General features: G+C 46.4%; 1 protein-coding gene across 3 annotated transcripts in view; it reads left to right on the top strand.

The window, feature by feature from the left end:
* PHKA1 (phosphorylase kinase regulatory subunit alpha 1) overlaps window positions 1-25,885 on the top strand; it is a 1,109,231-nt gene that overhangs the window by 643,078 nt on the left and 440,268 nt on the right. For all 3 annotated transcript variants that reach the window (XM_085630734.1, XM_085630735.1, XM_085630736.1), the window contains exon 20: window positions 19,704-19,798. In XM_085630734.1, coding sequence (XP_085486860.1) covers window positions 19,704-19,798 — 95 coding nt within the window. The remainder of the gene's footprint in view (window positions 1-19,703; window positions 19,799-25,885) is intronic.

Below are 25,885 nucleotides of genomic sequence, written 5' to 3' on the forward strand. Positions count from 1 at the left end.
CAGAAGGCACCAAATCTTCATCTACTCTTATTTAGACGATTGGTAATCAAGGCATCAACTTCACAAGAAGCCCTGCGTCATTACAATTGGAAATGCAATGTTCTCCAGTGGTTTGATTTTTCACATCAACCACAAGTCAGACTCCACACCACTTAGGGGCCACCATCGAAACAGTACTGGCAAGAGTGTTTCCTTCGGAGGAGAGACTCATCAATCCGTTGGAAATGTCACTCTCTAATGAAAGCCTCTTATCCCACGTGAGATCAGTGTCATCCCTTCTCGGATCCATGGTTTTTTGTTTCTTCCTCACTCCAAATGCACACCTCCACATACGTCTCCTTCAGGAATGTCTCGAGGACCAGTGGGACCAGGAAACAGTCCAACTCCCCTCCCCCCCCACCCCCTCTCATGTGAAGTAATCTCTCACACGGTGGTGTTCTCTGACCAACCTTCTTCACGGGACGCATTTCCACCAGAAGGCCCCCTCTCAAACAATAGTGACGGATGCATTGTTACTGGGCTGTGGAGCCCACATGGATCATGTCCAAATTCAAGCCACATGGGATCTGAAGGAGATGACATATCAATCTCCTTGAGCTCCGGGCAGTCCAACTTGCGCTGAAATCTCCGGGCAGTCCAACTTGCGCTGAAAGTGTTTTGCCCGTCATGCAAGACCCAGTCCCTGCTTGTTCAAACGGACAATATGACCACCATGTATTACTTCAGCAAGCATCGGAGTACGAGGTCCAGAACTTTATCCCATGAAGCCCAAGCCATTTGTAGATGGCTCATAGCCAGAAACCTGCAGATCACACCAACTCACCTCCCAGGTGTGCAAAATGTACAGTCAGGGTTCTGCAAGAAAATCACAAATAGGTCCTTCACAACAATGTTGTGCAAGACATATGCAGGCTGTGGGGCTCTTGGGTAATCTGCACATTGACTTGTTCGCCCCCACAGAAAACAAAAAATGCCAAGACATTGCCTCAAGGTACTTCCAACCAGGGACTCTCGGGAATGCCCTATGGATCAACTGGCCAAAATGTCTCTACGCCTTTTCACCAATTTCTTTCATTCCGGCAGTCCTCCTCATGCTGTCGTACTTGAGGACTAGACTCATCCTGATCGCCCCAAGGTGGCCACGTCAGTGGTAGTTCACGGACCTCCTTTACCGGTCAAGCGTCCACATCTCACGCTGCCATGCCGACCAGACCTGCTAATGAAGTTCGAAGGCCTGATGGTTCACCCCAATCTCTCCTCTTTGAATTTGGCACCATGTTTTCTCAGCTAGTGCAGTATGGACACTTGAACCTGCCACAAGACTGCATGGACATTCTTAAAGAGGCTAAGCGGCCCATCGTCCCGTACAGCATATGCCTTCAAGTGGAAGAGGTGTTGCATTTGGTATTCCTCCAAGAGCATAGACCCTACATATTTCCAGGAAGAAGTAATTCTTCCCTATCTTCTCAATTTGCCAAAATCTGGCTTGCAATTCTCCTCCATAAAGGTTCATTTGGTGGCTCTTTCTGACTACAGAAAATGTCCTTCACGAACCTTATTATTATTTCAAAATCCCAGTAGTCAATGAAATTTTAGACGTGTTAAAGAAGGTCTTCCCTCCCGTAAGGCATCCTTCCCCTCCCTGAGAGCTTAACATAGTCCTTTCTCGTCTCATGCAGGAACCTTTCGAGCCCATTCATAAGCCATCCATGTGGCAACTCTCGTGGAGAACAGTTTTCTTCATAGCAATCACATCAGCTTGTAGGGTTAGCAAAATCCAGTCATTATACTCTAGTGAACCTTTCACGGTCTTCCCCTCTAACAAATTAGTTATGAGGACTTACCTGAAATTCCTTGCCAAGGTTTTTACGGATTTTCATGTCAATCAGACAATCTCTTTGCCAACCGTCTTTCAGAATCGGTCAACCGCGGCTAAAAGAATGCCTCATTCCCTAAATGTAAGGCAGGTCTCGGAAGTTTTATCTAGATAAGACGTGCAACATCTGTAGATCGGACCAACTCTTTGTAAATTTTGGCCCTTCCATACAGGCTTTGCCACTTCCGAACAATCCATCTCCCAGTGGATAATCTCCTACATACTTTTATGTTACCAAAAAGCCAACAAGTCTTTGTCATCTAGACTTAAGGACCATTCTACTCTCTATCTTCTTTAATGAGAAATGTCCCTATTTCTGAGATATGGAAAGCGCCCACACAGAGATCTGTTCACACATTCACCAAACACTATTGTTTGGATTCGGATGCTAGAGGAGATACACAAGTAGAACAAGCCTTCCTCAGGAAGGTATTTGCTTAATCCAGTCCTATCTTCTCTCCTCTGTTCTCTCCACCGCAATTAGTAGGGATGGGCTTGCTATTCTATTCAAATTCGTATGACTATTAATGGAGTTCCCCCAAAAGAAGGTAATCCTGGTTCTCTCTTGGGGGAATCTCCATTAAAGTTATAAGCAATCCTCCCTGGTGGACATAGTGGAGTAAATTATTGGACTTACCTATGACTGGCACTTCTCTTCAAAAAGAACTGAGGCAACTGTCACCTGCTGAGCATGATGGGATACTGGTATTCTCTGGGTCCTTCAAGACACAGTCACTATTTCAATCTCCCGTATTAGCCCATGGGGCTACACTATCGTACTATCCTACAGCTCTTACTTTACATAAAAGGGTTTGAAGGGTTTGTGAAAGAGCTTTGAGCTGTCTTGTAAAACATTTTCCTCACATTATAACCTTATATGGGTACTCTTTTCTAAGTACAATTTGAAGAATTTCACCACTGTAGTCTTTTTTCTAGGCTGCATATTATGTTCTTTCTTAAGTGTTTCTCAAGGCCTTCCTGAAGAAAGGCGAATGTCTATACTTAAGAAGATATTCTATGAAGAGGTACTCCGGGATTAATTTGTGAATAGAACTATTCAAATGCTTATGACTTTAATAGAGATTCCCCCAAGAGAGAACCGGGATTACAGATAAGAAACCATGCTTTACCTGTAGTCCAGTTCTCTTCTAGAAGAATCCTCATCAAAGTCATAAGCAACCCTCCCACCTCCCTGGACAGGAAATGTTCCTGCCCCCAACAATTGCTTTGCCCAGGATTCCTAATTTCAGTATTCAATGCTTATGATTTTGTTGAAGATTCCCCTGGAAGTGAACTAGGAATACAGGTAAGTAACTTTTCCTTCCTCATAAATTGTAAGATTGACTGCTCTTTACCTTGGTTGAGGCAAGTAACACTGACCTTTTATACGACTAGCACTCCGTAGGAGCAACAAGACAACCAATTCCGCTGCAGTAAAGTTAAAAGGATTTTATTAACCCTGTGGGAATTGCACTGCGCAAGAACTAAGAAAATGGAAAGAAGTGGGCATAACTATGGTGGGTGAATGTTTTTGAAAGAGACTCGGTGATGTCATTTAAGTCCCCCACAACAGACTATGGAGTTATACGCAGGAGAACTGCAACACTAACCTCAGACTGGTGGTTATGCAAATCTTTTATATAATGGGGAATGATAGATTTTTGATATTGTAGCTGAGCAGAGCACTTCTGGAGTCTTGTTGAAGAGGCTGAGAGTATCCTGGGAGACAGATATAGACAGAAGACTCTGTGGAACAAAATGGGAGAGGGTAGTAACATTGCCTCTCAAGGGCTCTAGAAAAAGCCAGGTTTAAATACATTCAATGTAATATCCCTTTCAGAGCATATATGACACAGTTTGGAATAAACATGATTTTCCATTAAATACAATCTGAATGCCTCTTCTGTAGAAGGGAGGAGCTAGAATTCTGGCACATGATGTAGGAATGCCTTATTAATTGACAGTCGTGGGAAAAGAACACATTTATTTTGATTGGCAAAGAAAATAATGTTTTATACTTGGCCACTTCAACCTCTCACAAGAGAGTAAAACTAGATTTGATGTTTTTGTAGATATATCATGGTTACTAGCTAAGAGAACAATAACTAGGTTTAGAAGGCATGGGGACCCCTCCCCATCCTTGCTACAGAAGAGATGGATACAAGAGCTGGGCGAATTCGGAAGGTCAGACTCTGCATAGAGATGAGGACTAAAAGTTCCCAATAGAACAACAGTGGGAAGAATTGTTATCTGAATATTTGCTTCTCACCGAGAATGAAGACCGCCCCCCCCCCACCCATGTTCCATGCCGAAACTAAATACTGCATCAACATCTTACATTCTGAGAAGATAGGAACATTAGAAAAAAGATCATATTGAATAACTCATTGGTTAAACATTATTTTACCCCTGATGACCAACGGCCCAATAATTATATAACCAATTGCATCTCCCTAAATATGTTAGTTGCGCTTTTTGCACGAGTAAAAATTTAAACAAAAACCCACACACTGTATAGGTATTTTGCAGTTATGATTTACTGTTTAGTTTGTTAACATATCTAACTGTTCAGAGTTAAGAAACAGCAGGATGTTTATAAAGGCAGAAGAAAAATAAAAAGTAAAAACATACATACTAGTAATTTGAACACATTTTTATATGATCTAAAATAACTAAAGAGATGTATAACTTTTCCATGGTGTGAAACCATCATGTAACATCCTTATAAGAAAGTGTGTAAATTCAAACTATGTATCAAATCAATAAAAACAACTTGTAAATAATAGTGTCAACATTTTCTCCACATCTATGGAACATGGGTGCATTCAGACTATATGGCCTTCCACAGATTCTATAGTCATCTGTATCTACATTGTGTTAGAACTCTTGGTACTCTCACACGTTTTAACTTATGAGCTTGACCTCTAGCTTTACCCAGCTGTATTATTATAAGTTAGCCAGAGAGTGATGAACGCTTACACCCTCTGTGTTTGTTACATCTAATACAATGAAGTATACCTAATAGTTTCCCTTCAGAAGATGTGGTAAGATGCACACACACACAGTTGCCCACCTTAACATACACTGAAGCAGATACTTAAGTGTATGGGTGAATGAATAGCCAGCAATGAATTATGAGTCTCTTTTTTTTTTTTTTGCAGAGTTTTATATAGCGCAAACTTGACCCGAATCCAATCAGGTATCAGAGCGCTTTACATAGCACCAGTTATGTTACATGAGGACACACATTCATTTTTTTTTGTTATCCACGGGGAGATAAAGTGATTTGCCCAGAATCACAGGATGTTTTAGCGTCATTACCGAGACTCGAACCCGGTTCCCACAGGTCCCGAGGTCGAGCGCCCTAACCGTTAGGCCAACTCCTCTCTTCTTTGTGTTGTCACTGATTGCAACTAGTAAAGCTTGGAAAAACCTACAACAGTTGTTTTTTGTATCTGAAAAAGACAGTTAGAGATTCCTTACCTTAGAATTACCCCCAGGCGTCAGACTGGATCCCGAGAATTTTGTCTTAGCAGTACCCCTGTGCCTCGGTGGGTGGCGTCAGTCAACTCCGCTTCTGTAATCGGCATCGTGGTCACGTGATGACGTTGCTGTGCCCACTTAGACGCCGCCCTTGAGCGCTAACGTTAGTTCTTTTTTTTTCTGTGCAAGCCTAGCACAGATCCGGAGATTGCTACCCCTTAGCCACTTTTTGACTAACCTTTTTCGATGTTTTGTCCAATTCTTTTTTGAGTCTTTGACTCCTGGTGCGCGAGGGATGTCCGAAAGCCGGACCGGGTTCAAGCCTTATGATTCCTGTTACAAACTGATGTCGTTGACGGATCCGCACCTCGTGTGTCTTTGGTGTCTGGAGCACGACCACGACTCAAAGTTGTCATCCGACTGCCGGGCCATGAATCCTAAGTTTTTGCGGGAGTGGTCCAGAAAGCTATTGGAGGCCCGGCGGTCGGCTCCGTGTCGTTCCCATTCCAGTCTCGTTTGAGAGAAAGGTCTTGAGACTGCTCACAGAGCCATCACAACTCGTCACACTCCAAGTCCTCGAGGTCCTCGGGTAAGTCCAAGAAGAAGAAGGTGAAAAAGCACCGGCGCTCTTTGCCTTCTCCCCGTCAGTCGGCTGATGCGATGCGGGACCTGGAGTGTTGTCGCTCTTAGGCACCGTCTCGGGGGCCTACTTAAGGGACGACTCCGCGCCTCCCCCGTTTCCGGGAGCCAGCGCATCCACTGGCTGACTCCAAATGTTTTACTAGGCCCTCCACCTAGCCTTCAAGCCCCGCGTAGTCGGTCAGGGGTGCTGGGCCTCTGATGCCGATGGCTGCAGCCCCGGCACTGGAGGGCCCCCGTAGATCCGGACCCGGATCGACCCGGTCGATCATACTCAACCTTCCCCGACACCGATCCCGACGACGCCCCCGACAACAGCCGTGCCCCCAGCCGACGCCGTCTCCATCCCCACCCCCTAGATGGACCCTGAGTCAACACCAGAGGGCACTTTTGTTCCCCTGTTCATCCCTGGTGCTCCCTATCGCACAGAAGGTGGTGACGAGGACTGGGAGGGGTCGCTGGACCCTTTAGCAGACCATCTTGAAGAGCCGGACTGGAAAGAGGACCTGGGTGACGCCAGTAGTCTGGACACTTCTCCATACTTTGGCATGCTTTCTCCCCCTACCGCGGCTACGGTGGAGGGAGCGTCCTACGCTGTGGTGCTGTGAAGGGCGGATGAGGCCTTGGGCCTGGAGCTCACTGTAGTGGCAGTCAGGGCTAACCTCCTGACAGAGGTGCTTCACCCTGCGGCAACCTCCTCTAAACCCCTTCTGCCCTTCAACGAAGCCCTCACTGATGTCCTCCTGGGCACCTGGTCCAGTCCTAGCACAGGGGCCCCTGTGAACAGGACAATTGCCCGCCGCCATTGCCTGGCCCAGGGCGACCCAGTTTTCCTAAGCCAACACCCTTCCTCCGAGAGCTTGGTGGTCCAAGCCTCTTCTTCCAAGGGTGCATTCCCTTCTGCTCCCCCAGATAGGGAATCCAAGAAGCTGGGTCATCTTGGGAAGTGCATGGTCTCTTCCTCCAGCTTGGCACTGCGGTCCGTGAATACCGTGTGCCTCTTGGGCCGATGCTCCCATACCATCTGGGATATGGTCGCTAGGTGCTGTCTCAGTGCCCAGACGAGACCCGGCCCATTCTCTCCCAGGCAGTGGCAGATGGGAGTGACTCAGCCAAATTCACGATTTGATGTAGACTGGATACCACCGACTCACTAGGGAGAATGATTGCCATGTCAGTAGTCCTTAGGCTCTATGCCTGGTTGAGGACATTTTGCTTTTCGGTGGATGTCCATTCAATTTTGCTGGACATGCCTTTTGATGGCCGCCATCTTTGTGGCGACAAAGCGCACACTGCACTGGAGCGATTTAAGGATCCTCGGGCTACGGCCAGATCCTTGGGCCTCGCTGCATCTTTCCGCCCACTCCAGTCTGCTTTTCGCAGCTATGGAAGGGGCGCCCAGCCACGTCCGTACCAGCCGAGCCACTCGTTCATGCAAGCTGCCCAGCCTCTGCGTGGCTTCAATATGGGACCCAGCGACCTCACGGGTCTAGGAGCCAGCGGGAAGGCCAGAATAAACCCTCCCCACCCACCCCACCCACCCCTCAAGCCCCCTCCTGCAGCCTCAAAACCCTCCTAGTCTGATGTTTAAGGCCCATCAACGGCCAGTGGGAGGCAGGATTTGCCATCAGCTCCCCCACTGGCAATCCATCACTTCGGACAGGTGGGTTATGCAAATAGTCTGAAGAGGCTAATCCCTCCCTTTCGAGACTATCCCTCCCTTCATGTGACCGTCTTTGGTCCCTGCACCAGAAGTAGATCGTGGTTGCTATTCCTGCAACTTTCTCGTGCCCAAGAAGGACAAAGGCCTGTGTCCTATTCTAGACCTCAGGGCCCTCAACCGTATCCTCCAGAAGGAGAAGTTCAAAATGCTCATGTTGGCTCAGATCCTGTTTGCCCTTGACCCTAGAGACTGGATGAAGACGGACTTATAGGACGCCTATTTTCATATTCACGTCCTGCTAGCCCACAGACGCTATCTACGTTTCACGGTAGGCCATGAGCATTTTCATTTCACCGTGCTCCCCTTTGGCCTTACCAGTGCCCCTCGGGTGTTCACAAAAGTGATGGCAGTTCATCTGCACAGATCAGGGGTTCCAGTCTTCCCCTATCTCGATGACTGTATGTTGAAGGCGGGCTCGTCCCAGGCTGTCGTCTCCCACCTCCAGATTCTGGCAGACCTCCTGCACCCGCTGAGGTTCACTATCAACGTCCGAAGTCCCACCGACTCCCTCTCAGACGCTCCCTTTCATCAGAGCTGTCTGGACACAGTGCAGTTTCGGGCCTATCCTCCCGAGCAGCGAGTCTGGGATATTCAGGCTACGACACCTATGTTTCAGCCTCTATACCGAATTTCGGTGAGAGTGACTCTGAGGCTGCTGGGCCTCATGGCCTGCTTCATCCTGCTTGTGGATCATGCCAGGTGGCATATGCGGGCTCTGCAGTGGGACCTGAAGTTCTGGTGGGCGCAGCATCTTGGAAATCTTTCCAACTATGTCCGCATCTCCGAGGGGACTGAAAAACTGCAGTGGTGGTTAACGAACTAAGATTGGGTAAGAGGCAGATCCCTCTCCCTTCCCCAACCAGACCTTACAGTGGTGACGGATGCATCACTTCTGGAGTGGGGCAGCCACCTGGAAGAGGCGGAGATCAGGGGTGTCTGGTATCCGGCGGAGTCTGGGCTCCACATCAACCTGTTGGAGCTCTGGGCGATCCGGCTGGCACTGAAAGCATTTCTTCCCTCCCTCAAGGGGAAAGTGGTGCAGGTTCACAGAAAACTCCGCCGCCATGTGGTACTGCAACAAATTCAGCGGTTGGGGTCGTGGACCCTATGTCAAGAGGCTTTTTGCCTCTGGACATGGCTGGAACATCAGGGCATGACCTTTGTGGTTCAACACCTGGCAGGTTCAATGAACACCCGGGCAGACAAACTCAGCCGTCGGTGCCTGGCAGATCACAAATGGCGTCTTCCCTCAGAGGGGGTGCACGGTCTCTTTCAGCGCTGGGGAGAGGCTTGGTTCAATCTGTTTGCCACCGAAGAAAACGCGCAATGTCAGCAGCTTTGCGCGTTGGAGTTTCCAACGCGGCACTCGCGCTGCGCCGCTTTTCTTCGCGAGTAGAACTGCGGCCTCCTGTACGCCTTTCTGCCTGTACCACTTCTGCCTGAGTGCTGAAGAAGATCAAGCGCGACCAAGCCTAAGGCATTCTTGTGGCTCTGGACTGGGCACGAAGAGTCTGATGCCCCGAGCTCCTGAGCATGGCCATCGATCCTCCATTCAGAGTGCACCTTCGGGAGGATCTTCTGTTGCAGCAACAGGGGACAGCCCTCCAACTGAACCTGTCCAGCCTCCACCTCCATGCGTGGAGATTGAGCTGCGACAGTTGACAGCTTTTGACCTTCCGCCCACAGTCTGCCCCGTCATCTTGGCAGCCAGGCTCCCTCCACGTAAACGGTATACGCCTGTTGATGGAATAAGTTTGTGGCATGGTGCAAAGAAAAAGCTGTGGATGCAATTTCTGCCCCTTTTTCTGAGGTTCTCTTGTTTATACTTTCTTTGGCCCATCAGGGCTCTGCTCTGGGCACTCTTAAAGGCTATCTTGCAGCTATGTCTGCTTTCCTTCTGCTACCAGATCAGCCCTCTTTATGCAAGTACCCTATTGTAAATAGATTCCTCAGGAGCATTATTCATATCTTTCCTCCATCTCCTTTCATAATGCCCCAGTGGGACTTGAACCTTGTTTTAACTTACCTTATGTGCGCTCCTTTCGAGCCTCTTCACAACTGTCCTCTCAGGCTCCTCACTCTGAAAACTGCATTCCTTGTTGCCATCACCTCTGCTCGCAGGGTGAGTCAGCTTCAGGCTGTATTGTCTAAGCCCCCTGTCTTCTCTGTGCATCTGGACAAAGTGGTGCTTAGGACAAGACCTTTGTTCCTCCCTAAAGTGATTACACATTTTCACATAGGACAAAGAATCACTTTGCTCACCTTTTTCCCATCTCCACACCCTACCAAGGAGGAGGATAATGTCTTTCTACCTTGACTACACAAAAGGTTTCCGGGTGGATGATCAACTCGTCGTCGGATATGTGGGTGCCAAGAAAGGTCGGGCTGTCCAAATGTGTACCATCTCTACATGAGTTGTGCTTTGCATTAAAGTCTGTTAAGCTTTGGAGTAAAAGGAACCTGCTGTGGGGCTACGTGCTCATTCCACTAGGGCTACGGCAGCAACTACTGCATTGGCATGTGGAGTCGCACTCCTTGACATCTGCCAGGCGGTCATGTGGGCATCCTTGCACACGTTCACCAGACATTACTGCCTGGACAGCCATGTCCAGAGAGACGGTTATTTTGCCCATTCTATCCTCCAGGACTTTCTGGTGTGAACTTAGTTCGCAGTCCCTCCTTACAGGGCCCTGGTTGTGGCGCACCAGTGGTCAGTGTCTTTCATGGCTCTGCGCTTCTGGCGTGGAAAATCGTGTCAGAACTCACGTCAGCGCGCAGGAGCGGCATCTAAGTAGGCACTGCGACGTCATCCCGGCGACGCCGACGATGGACGCTGAGTCAACCGACGCCACCCACCAATGCGCCAGGGTACTGCTAAGAAAAATTCTCTGGATGCAGTCTGACATCTGGGAGTAATTCTAAGGTAAGGAATCTATAACTAACCTATGTCTCTTACAGATACATCATTACCGAAGGTAAGTATCCTGTTCTACAAATCATAGAACATTTAGTTACATTTTGTATTATTTCAGAAATAAATTGCTTTAATAAAAAAAATATAGAATGTACTATTGTTTCAAGTGCAGACTTGAAACAGCATCATGAAATTCTAGATCCTGCCCAGTAGTGATATAGGTATTTATTGATAACTCTCCATGTATTTTCCATGTGTTTCCAAAGAGAGTTAAAATTAGTTTTGAATTTATCTGAAATAACTTAGGATGTAATTAGAAGTTCTAGTCTGCTCCAGTTACTTTTTTTATTGCATTTTTTTATTCCATTTTTGCTTTACAATTAGTACATATTACAATCATATGTAGCAAATGCCTGACATATAAAAAATTCATCATTAAAAAGCGCTGAGTGCCAGTACAATAGTCGGAAGATTTAATAAACATTATATGAAACAATAAAGCTGGCAAAAAACATGCATCAGGTCCACACTGCATTATTGCAGGAGGAAAAGGTAAATGAGCATCATTCCAGAGAAATATTGCAAAAGTAATAAAAAGGACAGTTATTATAGGGTGGAGGAACACATTCAGAGGAGAGCAACAGGCTTTCTTGTGATGTCTGCTTTTGTTGGAGTCTAGGCCTCCCCAGGTATTTCATCCACAGGCATCAAAGTGGTCTGAAAATCAACCAGGATGGCATCCCAACTGGTTGCCTGCGGGTATTGATACAGGCTCCTTGTTTCTTCCCTATTTAGGGCAGTTCCCTCAGATCGGGCTAAGGCCTAAATGAAGACTTCCCAGGAGGTGATCGCAGGAGACACCGGTGACCTACATGTGCCGGTGATCAGTCACTTGTATAGTAGGAATCACAGGTTTATGAACTGGGTGTTGAATCCATGTTTCTTGTCCCTAAGACTAAGCCCTAACAAACAGACCTCCCAAGTGTGTGGCACGGACCGACCCGTACAATTTTCCAAGCAAGATGTCTCACCCAGCCAGTATTGGTGAAGTGAGGTTGCTTCACTTACTTTTGTTGATAGAGATGGTAAAGGAATGAAAATAATTTCAGAGGTGTACCTCTGAAAGTCATTTTCACTGATTTACCATACTTTAGAGTGGTCCTTTGGCAGCAGGTGTCCACAGAGAGTGCAGACAGCCGATCATATACTAGAATCAGAAGTATATTGTTTTGGAGAGGACGGGTTAGGTGCGGCATTCTTATGGCCATCTGTTGTCTTTTTCTCCTATGTTATGGTAAAGTAGTGTGTTCCGTAGTTCACAATTAAATGAGAGTTAACATACCCCATTCCGAGAGAATGAAAAAGATGTAAGTGACTTAAATCTGAAAGAGACTATTAGTTATAGATTCCTTACCTTAGAATTACCCCCAGGCGTCAGACTGGATTGGGAGAATTTTTTCCTCAACGTAACCCCTGCACGTCGGTAGGTGGTGTCGGTCAACTCCGTGTTCGTCATCGGCGTCATGATCGCTAGGATGACGTTGCGGTATCTACTTAGACGCCGCCCCTGCGCACTGACGTTAGTTCTTTCTTTTGCCAGCCAGTGCAGATCCGGAGAGAGCGGTGCCCAGTCATTTTTTGACTAGTGATTTTTCGAGTTGTTCGACTCATGGTGCACGTAGGGATGTCCCATCGTCAGACCGCCTTCAAGCCTTGTGACTCTTGTCACAAGTTGATGTCAGTCATGGACCCGCACCTCATGTGCCTTTGGTGCCTGGAGTGCGACCACGACCCGAAGTCGTGCTCCAACTGTGGGGCCATGTACCCGAAGTCTTTGCGGGAGCAGTTTCGAAAGCTTCGGGAGGCCCAACAGTCAGCTCGGCACCGCTCGAGGTCCCGGTCGAGAGGGAGGTCGCCGAGTCACCACCATCACTCTACATCGAAGTTCTCGTCTTCGGGTAAGTCGAAGCACAAGAAGAAGGCGAAGAAGCACCATCACTCTTCGCCTTCTCTCCGTTCGTCGGCTGACGCGACGCGGAAGGTCGTTGTCCTTCGGCTCCGCCCGCAAAGCCTGCTGGGATGACTCAGACCTTCCCTCCCTACCCGGGAGCCGGAGCATCCCCTACCCAGCATCGTGCATTTTACGAAGCTCTCCATCTTTGGGCCTAATTCAAATGGATTCACACAGCGTGACCTTACCATCGAAGAAGTACTCTACCAAGTATTTGGAGCCATCATGCCCACGATAATTTTTCACCCAGCGGAGGTGCTTTGTTTACTTCTCCGCCTTAGGAGCCTACGCGCCCGTTCTAGCCCCTAGCCAGTGAGCAGAGGCCTTTTGATCTCGCTCCTTCCCCACCCCCTGTCCTGATGAAGACCCTGACGTAAGGGATTGAAACTACCTACAGTATCTAAGGGTCGAAACGTCAACATTTTACCACAAAGCCAGCATAGCCAACACATGCTTTGTTACTGTTGTGTTCATGGCTGCTTATTATCTCTGTTAAGATTGCGAGTCATAGGCTTGATGGTATAGCCTCAGATGTTCTAATTATTGTACTGTTTTTGATTGACACTACCTCCTCAAATCAGTTCCCTATCCTCACAAGACACTTTTACCCACCTTCCCTTCTTTCCTTTCACCATGTTCCGGTCTAGGGACATTGATATTTGTAATAACATGAATTTGTTAATTAAGAGAGTGATGCCCAGTGTGAATTTAAACACTTAGTATAACCAATACCTTGTGGTTTATGTTTTGTTTTTCTGTATAGTTTCTTTGATCTCCTATATTGTATTGTTACTTTCTGGGACCACTGTCCTTACGTACTGCTCCATCTTTGGGCAGCCTGACTCTGCCGGCACGCCTTCGGGCCCCGCGGACTCGGCTTGGGGCTCTTGGCCTTCAATGTCTGCAGCTTCGGCCCTGGCACCGCAGGGCCCCGAGGGATCCAGGCCTGGATCTGGTTTGGTGCCGGTCGACCTCACAACACCTTCTCCGGCACAAATACCTCTGACGACACCTCTGCCACTTCCGACTCCGGTTGTGTCCCCAGCCGGCGTCGACCCCGGCCTCCCCACAATTTGGATATGGAGCCAGACCGGCGTTGACCGATGCGGGTACCGGCTCCTACCGGTTCTTTTGTACCACTCTTCTACCCTGGCGTTCCTTATCGCCCTGAGTGGCAGCCCGTGGACGGTGAGGAGGACTGGGAGGGGTCTGTTTACCCTTTCGCAGACCAGCTTGATGAGCCGGACTGGAGAGAGGATTTGAGTGAGGCCAGTGGTCTGGATACCTTCCCAGACCTTGGCATGCTTTCTCCCTCTACCGTGGCCACAGAGGAGGGAGCCTCCTATGCTGTGGTGTTGCTTAGGGCAGCTGAGGCCTTGAGCTTACCACGGTGGAAGTCAGGACTAATCTCCTGACTGAAGTGCTTCAGCCGGCAGCGCGTTCTTCGGAGCACCTGCTGTCGTTCAATGAGGCCCTCTCAGACATCCTTCTGGGCACTTGGTCCAAGCCCAGCGCAGGGGTTCCTGTGGATAGGATGATTGCCCGACACCACCACCCGGCCGACCCTATTTTCCTCTCCCAACACCCTACCCCCGAAAGCTTGGTTGTCCAAGCCTCAACATCAAAAAGCACGTTCCCTTCTGCTCCCAGATAGGGAATCCAAGAAACTGGACCATCTTGGCAAGAAGATGTTTTCTTCTGCCAGCTTAGGACTGCGGTCGGTGAACACCGCATGTCTCTTGGGCCTTTATACCTACTCTGTGTGGGATAGGGTTGCGCAAGTGCTGCCACAGTGTCCGGAGGAGGCCCGGGTCACACACTTCTGGGCGGTTGCAGAGGGGAAAAACGCTGCAAAGTTCGCCATCTGCTGTGGGCTGGACACTGCTGACTAGCTGGGTATCACGATTTCTATGTAAGTAGCCCTGAGGCGCTACTTCTGGCTGAGATCCACTGGCTTTTCTGGGGATGTCCTATCGACTCTTTTTGACATGCCCTTTGATGGCCGTCGCCTGTTTGGTGACGAGGCGGAAAGTGCGCTCAAGCGCTTCAAGGATACTAGAGCTACGGCCAGATCCTTGGGCCGCGCCGCCACCTCTCGTCCTGTGTAGTCTGCCTTTCGTGGCTATGGAAGAGGTGCCCCACCATGTTCCGCCACAGGCTGGCGCAAGCTACCCAGTCTCTGCGCGGCCGGGGACGGGCACCAGTTGCCAGTGGGCGGAAGGATTCGCCATTACCTCCCCTACTGGCACAACATCACGTCGGACAGGTGGGTTTTGCAGATAGTTCAAAGGGGCTACTCCCTCCCCTTCGAGACTACACCTCCCTCCATGGCACCAACACTCCATCGCAGATCGGAGGATCACGTGGCCCTTCTCCATTAGGAAGTTATGGCTCTCTTGGCCAAGAGAGCTATCGAGCGAATTCCTGTCCCAGAGGTAGGTCGTGGTTGTTACTCCCACTACTTCCTGGTGCTCAAGAAGAAAAAAGGCCTGCGTCCTATCTTGGATCTTAGATCTTAGAGGTGTCAAGCGCTTCCTCCGGAAGGAGAAGTTCAAAATGTTGCCATTAGCTCAGATCATGTAAGCCCTCAACCATGGAGACTGGATGGTAGTGTTGGACTTGCAGGACGCTTCCTTCAACATTTCCTTCCTGCCAGCCCACAGGCGTTACCTACAATTCATGGTAGGCCATGAGAATTTTCAGTTTACTGTGCTCCCCTTTGGCCTTACAAGTGCCCCTCGGGTGTTCACGAAAGTGATGGCGGTGGTCACAGCTCATCTGCACAGATTAGTGGTTCCAGTCTTCCCCTATCTCGACAACTGGCTGTTGAAAGCGAGCTAGCCCCAGGCTGTCGTCTCCCACCTCCAGACTACGGCAGACCTCCAGCATTCACTGGGGTTCACTATCAACATGCCGAAGTCGCATCTGATTCCCTCTTAGCAGCTCCTTTTCATCTGAGCAGTTCTGGATACAGCGCAGATTCGGGCTTATCCTCCCGAGCAGCGAGTCCAGGAAATTTGGGTTATGATACCGATGTTTCAGCCTCTATCCCCGGTTTCGGTAAGATTGACCTTCCTGGGTCTCATGGCATCTTGCTGGTGGACCATGCCAGGTGGCATATGTGGGCTCTGCGGTGGGACCTGAAGTTCCAGTGGGAGCAGCATCTGGGGAATCTTTCCGATGTCATCCAGATCTCGGAGGGCACTGCACACCAATTGTAGTGGTGGCTAACGAACCAGGATGGGGTCAACGGCAGATCCCTCTCCATTCCCCAACCAGACTTCACAGTGGTGACAGATGCGTCACTTCTGGGATGGGGCTGCCACATGGAAGAGGCGGAGATCAGAGGCCTCTGGTCTCTGGCGGAGTCCGAGCGATTCGTCTTGCACTGAAAGCATTCCTTCCTTCTGTCAAAGGAAGAGTAGTGCAGGTGTTCACGGACAACACCACCACCATGTGGTACTGCAAGAAACAGGGCGGGTGGGGTCGTGGACCCTATGTCAAGAGGCTCTTCGCTTCTGGACATGGCTGGAACATCAGGGCATATCCCTGGTGGTTCAACACCTGGCAGGTTCCCTCAATGCCAGGGCGGACAAACTCAGCCGCCGGTGGTGCAAGGTCTCTTTCAGCAGTGGGGAGAGCCTTGTTTAGATCTGTTCGCCATCGGAGAGAACGTACAATGTCACAGTGCTGCGCATTGGAATTTCCAAGACGGCACTCGCTCGGTGATGCTTTTCGTCGCGAGTGGAATTGCGGTCTTCTATACGCCTTTTCACCTATGCCTGAGATCAAGCGCGACCAGGCCCAAGTCATTCTTGTGGCTCCGGATTGGGCACGAAGAGTCTCGTATCCCAAGCTCTTGAACCTGGCTATCAATCCTCCGATCAGACTGCCTCTTCGGGAGGATCTTCTGTCGCAACAACAGAGTTCGGTCCGCCACCCGAACCTGTCCAGCCTCCACCTCCTTGCATGGAGATTGAGCTGCACAGCTGACAGCTTTTGACCTTCCTCCCGAAGTCTGTAACGTCATCTTGGCAGCCAGGCGTCCCTCCACTAAAACGGTATACGCTTGTAGATGGAACAAATTTGTGGCATGATGCACAGTAAATACTGTGGATCCCCTTTCTGCCCCTCTTTCATAGGTTCTCCTCTTCATTCTTTCTTTGGCCCAGCAGGGCTCTGCTGTGGGCATCCTTAAAGCCTATCTTTCGGCCATTTCGGCCTTTCTTCGCCCTCCTTATCAGCCTTCTCTTTTCAAGTCCCCTATTGTAAATAGATTTCTTTAGGGCATTACTCACCTCTTTCCTCCTATTCCTTTCGTAATGCCCCAGTGGGACTTGAATCTGGTCTTAACTTACCTTATGTGTGCTTCTTTTGAGCCCCTACATAATTGTTCTCTCAGACTTTTGACATTAAAGACTGCTTTTCTGGTTGTCATCACCTCTGCTCGCAGGGTGAGTGAGCTGCAGGCTCTTTCTTCTAAACCTCCTTTCCTTGTTGTTCATCCGACAAGATTGTCCTTCGAACTAGACCTTCTTTTCTTCCCAAAGTGGTTACCTCTTTCCACATAGGACAGACCATCACTTCGCCCACCTTCTTCCCGCCCCCGCACCCTTCCAAGGTGGAGGAGAGACTCCATCGTCTATATCCAAAACATGCATTATCCTTTTATTTGGATCTCACGAAACAATTGTTAGTTGGATGATCAACTCTTTGTTGGTTATGTGGGCACCGAGAAAAGTCGGGCTGTGCAAAAACGGACCATCTCTCGATGGGTCATCCTTTGCATTAAGATCTGCGCACATTCACTAAGCATTACTACCTGGATAGTCAAGTCCGGAGAGACGGCTTCTTTGGCCGTTCAGTTCTCCAGGACTTTCTGGTGTGAGCTTAGTTCGCAGACCCACCTCCGGGGCTTGGTATTGCTGGGGTATCTATTCTAAGGTAAGGAATCTATAATTAATAGTGTCTTTCAGATAAACATGTTACTTACCTTTGGTAACGATATAGCTGTAAGACACATATATTAGTTATAGATTCCTTACTGACCCACCCATCCTCCCTATTCTGCAAACTGACTTCTAGAGTAAAGGACTCCCTTTCAGGGCCCTAGTTTTGTGCACCAGTGGTCAGTGTCTTGCATGGTTCTGCGCCTCTGGTGTGGAATGTCATGTTAAGAACTGATGTCAGCACGCAGGGGAGGCTTCTAAGTAGATACTGCAACATCATCCCGGCACTCAGGCCGCCGCATGCGGAGTCAACCGACGTCACCTACCGACGTGCAGGGGTACTGCTGAGGAAAAAATTCTCCTGATGCAGTCTGACGCCTGGCGGTAATTCTAAAGTAACAAATCTATCACTAATATAGGTCTCTTACAGATATATCGTTATCGAAGGTAATTAACTTGTTCATTCATTTGTCACTCTAATCAAAGCAACACTCATGATTTTGGGAACAGCCAAAATCCTCCAAAAGTAATGTGAAAGGTGGTGCAATGACTGGGTTTCAGGTAGTCCAAGCTGAAGTGCTACTCCGCACCATGCAGGAACTGTCCTAGTGAGCACAGACTGTTAAAGGTATTTTTTACCCATTACAGGTCTTAGAGAAAATTAATGGATAGCCCAAGTCAGGTCGCTCGGATCAGGAGTTTTTACATTTAAACATAAACATTTGAGGATCAAGAGCATTAGTCAGCATAATGCGGGTTTATGGCCCATGTCGCTTAGGTACAGCAATAGATAGGCAATGTTAAGTGATTTTGTGGTACACTTTGCAATTTCCTAGCTTGCCCCTGGAACACACTCATCTCTAGGGCATGCCTATGTTCCAAATCAGAGTAGAGAGTTACATTCATCAGTTATCATATATTGAACCACTTACAAGAAAATGTGGTCTAGCAAATAATACTGCACCAAACAGTCCTGTACAACAGCACTAAATTGCTATAGTAATAAATTCAAGGACAGACCCAAGCTTTTAATTTATCACAGTGAATGTGTGGGACAGAAGAAAAGCGACCTAGACTTTCACTCAGTATTTTGGACAACTACCTTGAGGTAGAAATTAAAGAGCTATGGTGACGTGAAAGTCCTATAGAAATGCATAAGTGCAGCTGATGACTTTGGAAAAGAGTCTCCTACCTTCAGGTGGTAATAATGTTACTTCTACAATCTTACTTTGAATGCTTCCTGAAAGTGTCAAGGCCAGTAAGGATACCTAGATCTCTGTCAGAATTCACCACCAACAACTAGAATGCTCACACACCTACCATGCAGGTGTAGAGAAACCCCAGTGTAATCCCTTCAGTCAAAGTTGGGATTCTCCAAAATGGGTACCCTATGGGCACAGCCAAAGGTACATTTTTGAACAGTAATGTTCCAATAAAAAGGGTTTCTTGCTCTCCCTTAATATAAACAGAGCACCTTAAGTGGGGATCTCCAAAATCTCATGTACCAGATACCTCCCCAGCAGTATTCAGGAGCAAAGTGGTCAACCATATTTCCCATATGCAATCTATGTGAGGCAATGGCAGAGACACTGTGGAGCCACAAATTACAGTTGCCCTACACTTTAATACACAAGTGCAGAGTTGATTTCTGTTCGTGCATGGCACTTGCTGACCACTCTGTAACAGTGAGTGAAGAGTTTCCCTCTCTCCCTGCCCCCAAGGGTGTTGGAGTAGAAAGTCCTTGAGAATGGTAGGAGAGGGTAATGGGACACCAGGTATTTTGATGCCCTTGTGTTTTAAGGGAAGCCCTGAGGTAGGTTTGGGCAGTGACAGGACAATGTGTGTCTTTTTTTCTAGACAACACTCCTTTTCCATCTGCTAAAACCTACCCAAGGGATCAGATTACATTAAATTAAGGAATGGATAGATGTGAATAATGTTTCGTTTTCTACCTTGGTTTTCCAAATACCATTGAAACCACAAAGTGGAAAATAACCCAGTCATTTGCTCATTGTTTTTTTCATTTCAATGTAATGCTTTTCTTGATTACATGTAGCAGCTTGCAAAATATGCTTTTTTTCTAATATTGTTAACATTTTCTTTTCCAGATGTTCAAATGTACCTTCCAACCAAGCTATTTCAGTCTTCTCAGCCGTCCCTTGATTTACTAGACTCGAAACATCCACCACTGAAAGAGGCTCAGGTAAAGTAAAAATTCAATCCTGCCACGTTTTGTATGTCATCAAATAGCTGAAAAGTTGGTTTAGAAATGGTGCCTTTAGTTCTTGGAGAAATGCTATTCTCTTAGTTGACTGAATGCTGATGTTCAGATCATCTGCCAAGATCTAAGCTTTCACATCACAACCAAGTTAAATGCGAAGACGTTAAAGGCCAGTTCCCAATGGGTTACGCACACCTAAGTACAACAAACATGTATTTAAAAAACAAAAAAAATCTCATGGATGCTTCTAACTTCAGATTCCTCAACTAAGAATATTCCCCAGGTGCCAGACTGGATCCAGAACCTTTTTTCAGCAGTACTCCTGAATGCCATTAGGTGGCTCTGTGCGGCCTTCATTGACTCTGTCCCACCCCAGAAAAGATGGAGCTGAACCACATATAAGCACTACCTCTTCCTTTCTGTGCCCTTTGAAGTTAATCCAAATCTCTGCTCCAAACTTGTCTGTTTGCCAATTTTAGGGTATTAAGAAGTAAAGTCCCCTCCTAAAACTACAGGTTTCAAACCATGCTGTGACTGCAGTAAACGAATATTGGTAATAGACACATACTAGGTGTCTCTGATGTCTAGGCCCATGCCATGACTTAAAGTCGTGCAATAAATGTCTCCACATGCACCTGAAGGTGATCTGGGACTTGGAGGTAAAACTATATGTCACTGAACACAAGAAGTTGTTGCAGCATTCACATGAATCTCATTTCAAGTCGCGGGTGATCAGCGGTCAAGTTAGCATTTGAAGTCCTCTGGTACATCTAAAAGAAATCCAAGCAAAAGCATAGAAAAATAAAGTGGAACTCTACCCCCTTTTGCTTCTCTGAAACCAACTAAAAGACTAAAGGGCATCCTGATGTGAGTTGTTAACCCACAAGGTCTCAGGCCAGGAAACCGATTCCTCAGCTAGTGCCCCCTAAATTCCAAGGGCTATTGGCAATGCTGCAGCATATTGAGGGCTTTAAAGAGGTGTAGGAAGCTGCCTCTCTATGTAGTGCACTAAAAAGAAGTACACTGTTTGGGAGAGTCCAGTGGGTCCCCAATTGGCTTACTGAGGTTAAATTAACGTTTTCTTTTGTGGTAGTGTGGGCGAGCACTTAGGCTTATCAGAGGGTAGTGCTAAGCATTTGTTGTACTTACAGAGGCAATAAATGAGACACACTCAAATAATAAATCCGAGACTAAATTAGAAAAATAACACATTTTTATATATGTTGTGGAACCAATATCTCTGTTCAAAAGTACTGTTTTTGTTAGCAGTTTTTGCAGTTAAGTAAATATTTCAAAGATGTGCGCATTGATGCACAATGCAATCCTATGGAAGGAAAAGTCATATATGCATAATAGTAATTACAGTCGGTTTCAGGAGTTCTCCTTCTGGGTTTCGGAGGATAGAGGGCCAAAGTACTACCAGCAAGTCATCTGGAACTGCCCAAAATTCACTGGGAGCAGAGTGCTAGTGAAGTTGGTAGCTAAGAGCTACGGAGAAGGGGGCCACCTGTAAACTGGCTGCACCGGGGGACTTGGGGTAAAGTCCGAGAGCTCCCAAATGGGTGCTTGGGTCGCAGGGAGTCTTGGAGCAAGGAGCACAACTGGTTCTTCGATACCCAGATCGGGTGGCTCAGGTGCAGAATGGTAAGTTTGGCTGGGCAAAGTTGGTCCTCGCGGTTAGGGACAAACAGATGGCAGGGGCAAAATCTGGGCAGCTGGCACCCCTCATGAAGTAGGTCTCAGTGATGCTGATGTCCCATGACGGCTTCTTGGTCATGGTGCACTGATAATCCAGACTGCACCCTCACTGTTGGTGCTTGGTGCAGTGTGTCCAGTACCCCAGAGGTTAGTGCTGAACGGCTCCAGTGCATCCAGGTGTCTTCACATACGGCGAGGGGACAAATCTGACCCTCCAGAGCACGAGTATCTCTTTCTGGTTGTCTGCTGCGTCCGTGGGGTCAGTGAGCTGCAAGGTGGTGGACCAAACTCTGCTTGTCGGTGGCTGCGGACTGCAGGGGAGATTAGTTCCTCTACTCCAAGGGAGACTGTAGGTGATTTTCGAAATGCTGGCAGGCTACCCATTCGGTAGTCGGCAATCCAGTAGTTGCCGCCTGTTCTACTGGATTGCCAACTACCGAATGCAGCAGGCTTATCATGGTCTGTTCCTGAAATATAACTTCCAACACATCTTCACTTTGCAACTTCACCTTTCATGGCTCGCTTGAATTGAATGACTATAGCCTCAAGGTGAATATACTGAACATCAATATTTCGATCATGGACTTTACAGTTCTACCTACTTATGTATTCAAGTTTCAACCATTTATTGTATGGTTAAAATCTGAGACTTACTGAGACCGTTTACGTGCTCAATAGGTCAAACACTCTGTACGTTTTGTGACACAACTTCGAAGCCTTGAAAAAGTCACCTTCATGACGAAACAAGTGTCGGCTATCTTCTTCACCGAGCATAGCTGCAACAATTGGGACTGCCATCTATCGTTGAATATTGCTATACCAATTGAGCTTGGAAACTCCATCATAAAAGAGTTTTGCTGTTTTGTATAAAGGTAAATAAACTTGACATGCGTTCAGTGGGATTATTAAACCATTGTATTAATGTTTCTTGCAAATATATTTTGTAACCTGTGAAAAAGAAATAAAGTCATCCTATCAAATTAGATTAAATATGTGTTACTAAATGACACTAAAACATTTGGAGTGCCGGGGTATACTTCTTTAATCAAAGGTAGAGTAGATTTAAGATGAATAGGCACATAACTTCATTTGAGTTTGAGATCTCATTGCTAGTTGACTAAACAACAAGAGGACATGGAACTGGTAATGCCCATCTGAGTTTGATAATTCTGATTTCTCTTTTGCTCCAGGGGTTAGACCAATCTGCCAGTACTCTGATGTCATAAATCAAAAGTAGTGAGAACTTTGGCTGCACCTAACCTGTCAATTTATCAGCTCTTGGGATAGGGTGTGCATCTGTCTGAATTTAGGAGTATTTCCTGGATTTGTCTGTAAATTTCTAGTTCAGATTTAGCAGTAGTAACCTTATGGAAATATATTTGTGACTATTGGGCCCTACGGGTGAATTTGTTGAAAGTGTTTTATGCTGAACTTGGGGCTTACGATCAATTGCTCCAAAACTTTTACAATGAATAGCGGGTGTGGATCAAATAAGAGGATAAAATCTCTCTACTTGGACTCTAGGCCGATAGAATGCACAAAAACATTTTCATATTTAGGAATACTATTCAATAGGACAGGATTATGGTCTGAGGCAGTTCAAACTAGACGCCTTAAGTCTCTAATGGCATTAGCTAATTTCAGCCGTAAACTAGGAAGACGCCCATCGGCAGAACTCCTATATAGCTACAGGGCTAAATGTGTGGCAATAGCTACCTATGGAGCAGGCATATGGGGCTATGCCGATGCAAATCGCAGAAAATAGATTCTTTAAGTTTCTCCTGGCTTTACCAGAAAGTACCTCAAATTATATTTGTCATCAGGAATTGGGTATGCCATTTTTGGAGGACACTATTAAGATTCAACCTGTCCTCCTCTGGCATAGAATCTGGACGTCAGAATAAACTGCTATATACTGGCAGATACACTAGGGACTGATGGTGCCAAACAAATAAGATGGCTGGAATATGTGAAAATGTTCCTTTCAAAATTAGGAGATCCGGAATATTTTACTGAGCCCCCTTCAATGTGTAGTGTACCAAGAAAAACCCTTAAAGCAACTTGTATGCGTTTTGTGGGTGAAATTAGATCCACTACTGAAATGAGTAAACCCACGGTTCAAACTCACTATCTAACCTTATTGACTCCAACTATACAGCCATATATATCTTTATTAGATAATGATTATGACCGTTTCCTGCTAGTACGTTTTAGAATGAACAGTTTATATAGATCCCTAAGCTTCCCTGAAGTAAATGATTGGTCGAGAGTTCTGTGTAAATGTCCATGTGATGACATCTCTGTACAATCAACCATTCATATTATGTTTTTCTGTAAGTACTATGTTATATCAAGAAGGAGATGGTTTATCCCTGGTTTAAAGAACTTTGGACTTAAACAGTGTCGACCTGCATTTATAGCTTTGCAATTTTTAGGAAATGAATTTGTTACTGCACCCGTTACTGCTTTTTAAGAAAATGTTGTTAACTTTCGGAAATCGATTATTATGTGAATTGTAATTATATATTCAGGTTTTTTAGAAATATGAGAGGCAACACAAGTAAAAAAGTTGTATATAGGTAATACAACACAAGAACAAATTTCCAATTGATCCGAAATGTTCACAGTGTTCAGATGTTCTTTTTATTCCATGATGCAGTGCAACAATGTTCACAGCCAACGCGTTTCGCCCAAGCATGGGCTTTTTCAAGGCTGTTAGGGAATCATACAAAATTATGGAGTGTATCATTGCTCAGTACACATAGAGAATTCATGTACAGACCATAACAAAATCAAAATGAAAAAAAGAAAGACCTTAGCGAGAAGTGAAAATGAAACAAGATAAGAAGAGCATGCTGATGACAAATATGGAGAGACTTTAAGCATACTAAAAAACATATGTGCTTGGCCTTGTTAGAGGTTTTTACTTGTAATTATGTTCTTTGTGTGTAAACTCTGACAAATGTGTATTTTGTGATGTGCTGTACATGTCTGATATGTAATATACTTGTACATTGTAGGACTACTATAATCTTTCTGTCCGCACAGTTTTATTCTTGGTTTATTCTTGTTGGCTGTACTACCTATTCGACTTAATCACACACTTATATATGGTGTAAAGTACAAACTCAAGGACCACTTGGTCAACACCATAGATATACTCTATCCATGCCTTGTGTTCCATTCGAGTTACTCTCTGGTCTCGTATCTTCTCGGACTCTGGGTATTTCTTGGGTCTTAGAATCCATGACTCTTTGGAAAAATGACGTTTATACCTTGCTATTCATTGGATCCAATAAGAAATATGACGTCTTCACGTCTTATCATGTCCCATACTTATGACTCTTTTATGGTTGTTTCTGGTGCACTTGCACGTTTTATCCCCTTGGGAAGTAATGCTTTGTCTGTACTCACAATCGGACGCACTAACGTTATGGTTTTTAAATTATATGAACCGTCTGTAATCTGGACGAATATTGCTCCCATATGTACTTTAATTCTTTCAACATGTTCTAAGCAACGTTGGACATTCAAAGATGGCGCGATACATTGCGTCTATTTATCACGAAGACATTGTACTTTTTGGCTTAAACATGCTTTGCTGTTGTTATGCTAGGCACAATTTTTGGTCTTTACATGGACCGTAATGCTCACCATTGGTTTGGTTTGATACGATTCAGATCCGTTTTTTCGGAAGATTCGTATTCAGACGTATTAACGTTACGCTTTTTAATTAATAGTAACCGCTTGTGATTTTCACGAATATCGCTCCCCCATTTGATTTTAAACTAACTAACATGTCTCAAATAACGTTGAACATGTTTTGGGTGTTTTTTATATTATTGCAACAGTATTAATCTTGCAACGGTACCATTCAAAGATGGCGCGCCGTAATATGTGGTTGACTCATTCGGAACATAACACTACTTGTTGGAAACCGGAACCACTCCAACATGGAGCACTTTGGACATTCGTACTGTCTAGTATCTATACCTTTCTGATTGGTAACATTCCGGAAGTGTACGCCCCAGCGCCGGAATTTAAAGCCGATTTTGATACTCACCCGGTAACCGTTCCGACACGACGGCAAGCGGCGTTACTGACCCCCCGATGGTACACCTGTAAAATACCATTTGAAGTAAGCATGGGTTTGGGGGTTCTTATCGTATCTTCCTGTTCTCTTTTTACGTACTAGTTAGCATAGTATTTGTACTTTAACTGTAGTTTTTGCCTGAGTCGCATCATGACTTTTTAATTGACGAAATGGGGTAGGGCAGCTATGCATTTATTGCAAATGTGGTCTGAGAAAGATAGCGGTTAATTCTGGAAGTTTTGTCTGATGGTCAAACGCAGTAGTATGGAACTCTGTTC

This window comes from Triturus cristatus, chromosome 10, assembly GCF_964204655.1.
Source record: "Triturus cristatus chromosome 10, aTriCri1.1, whole genome shotgun sequence".
Classification (NCBI taxonomy): Eukaryota; Metazoa; Chordata; class Amphibia; order Caudata; family Salamandridae; genus Triturus; species Triturus cristatus.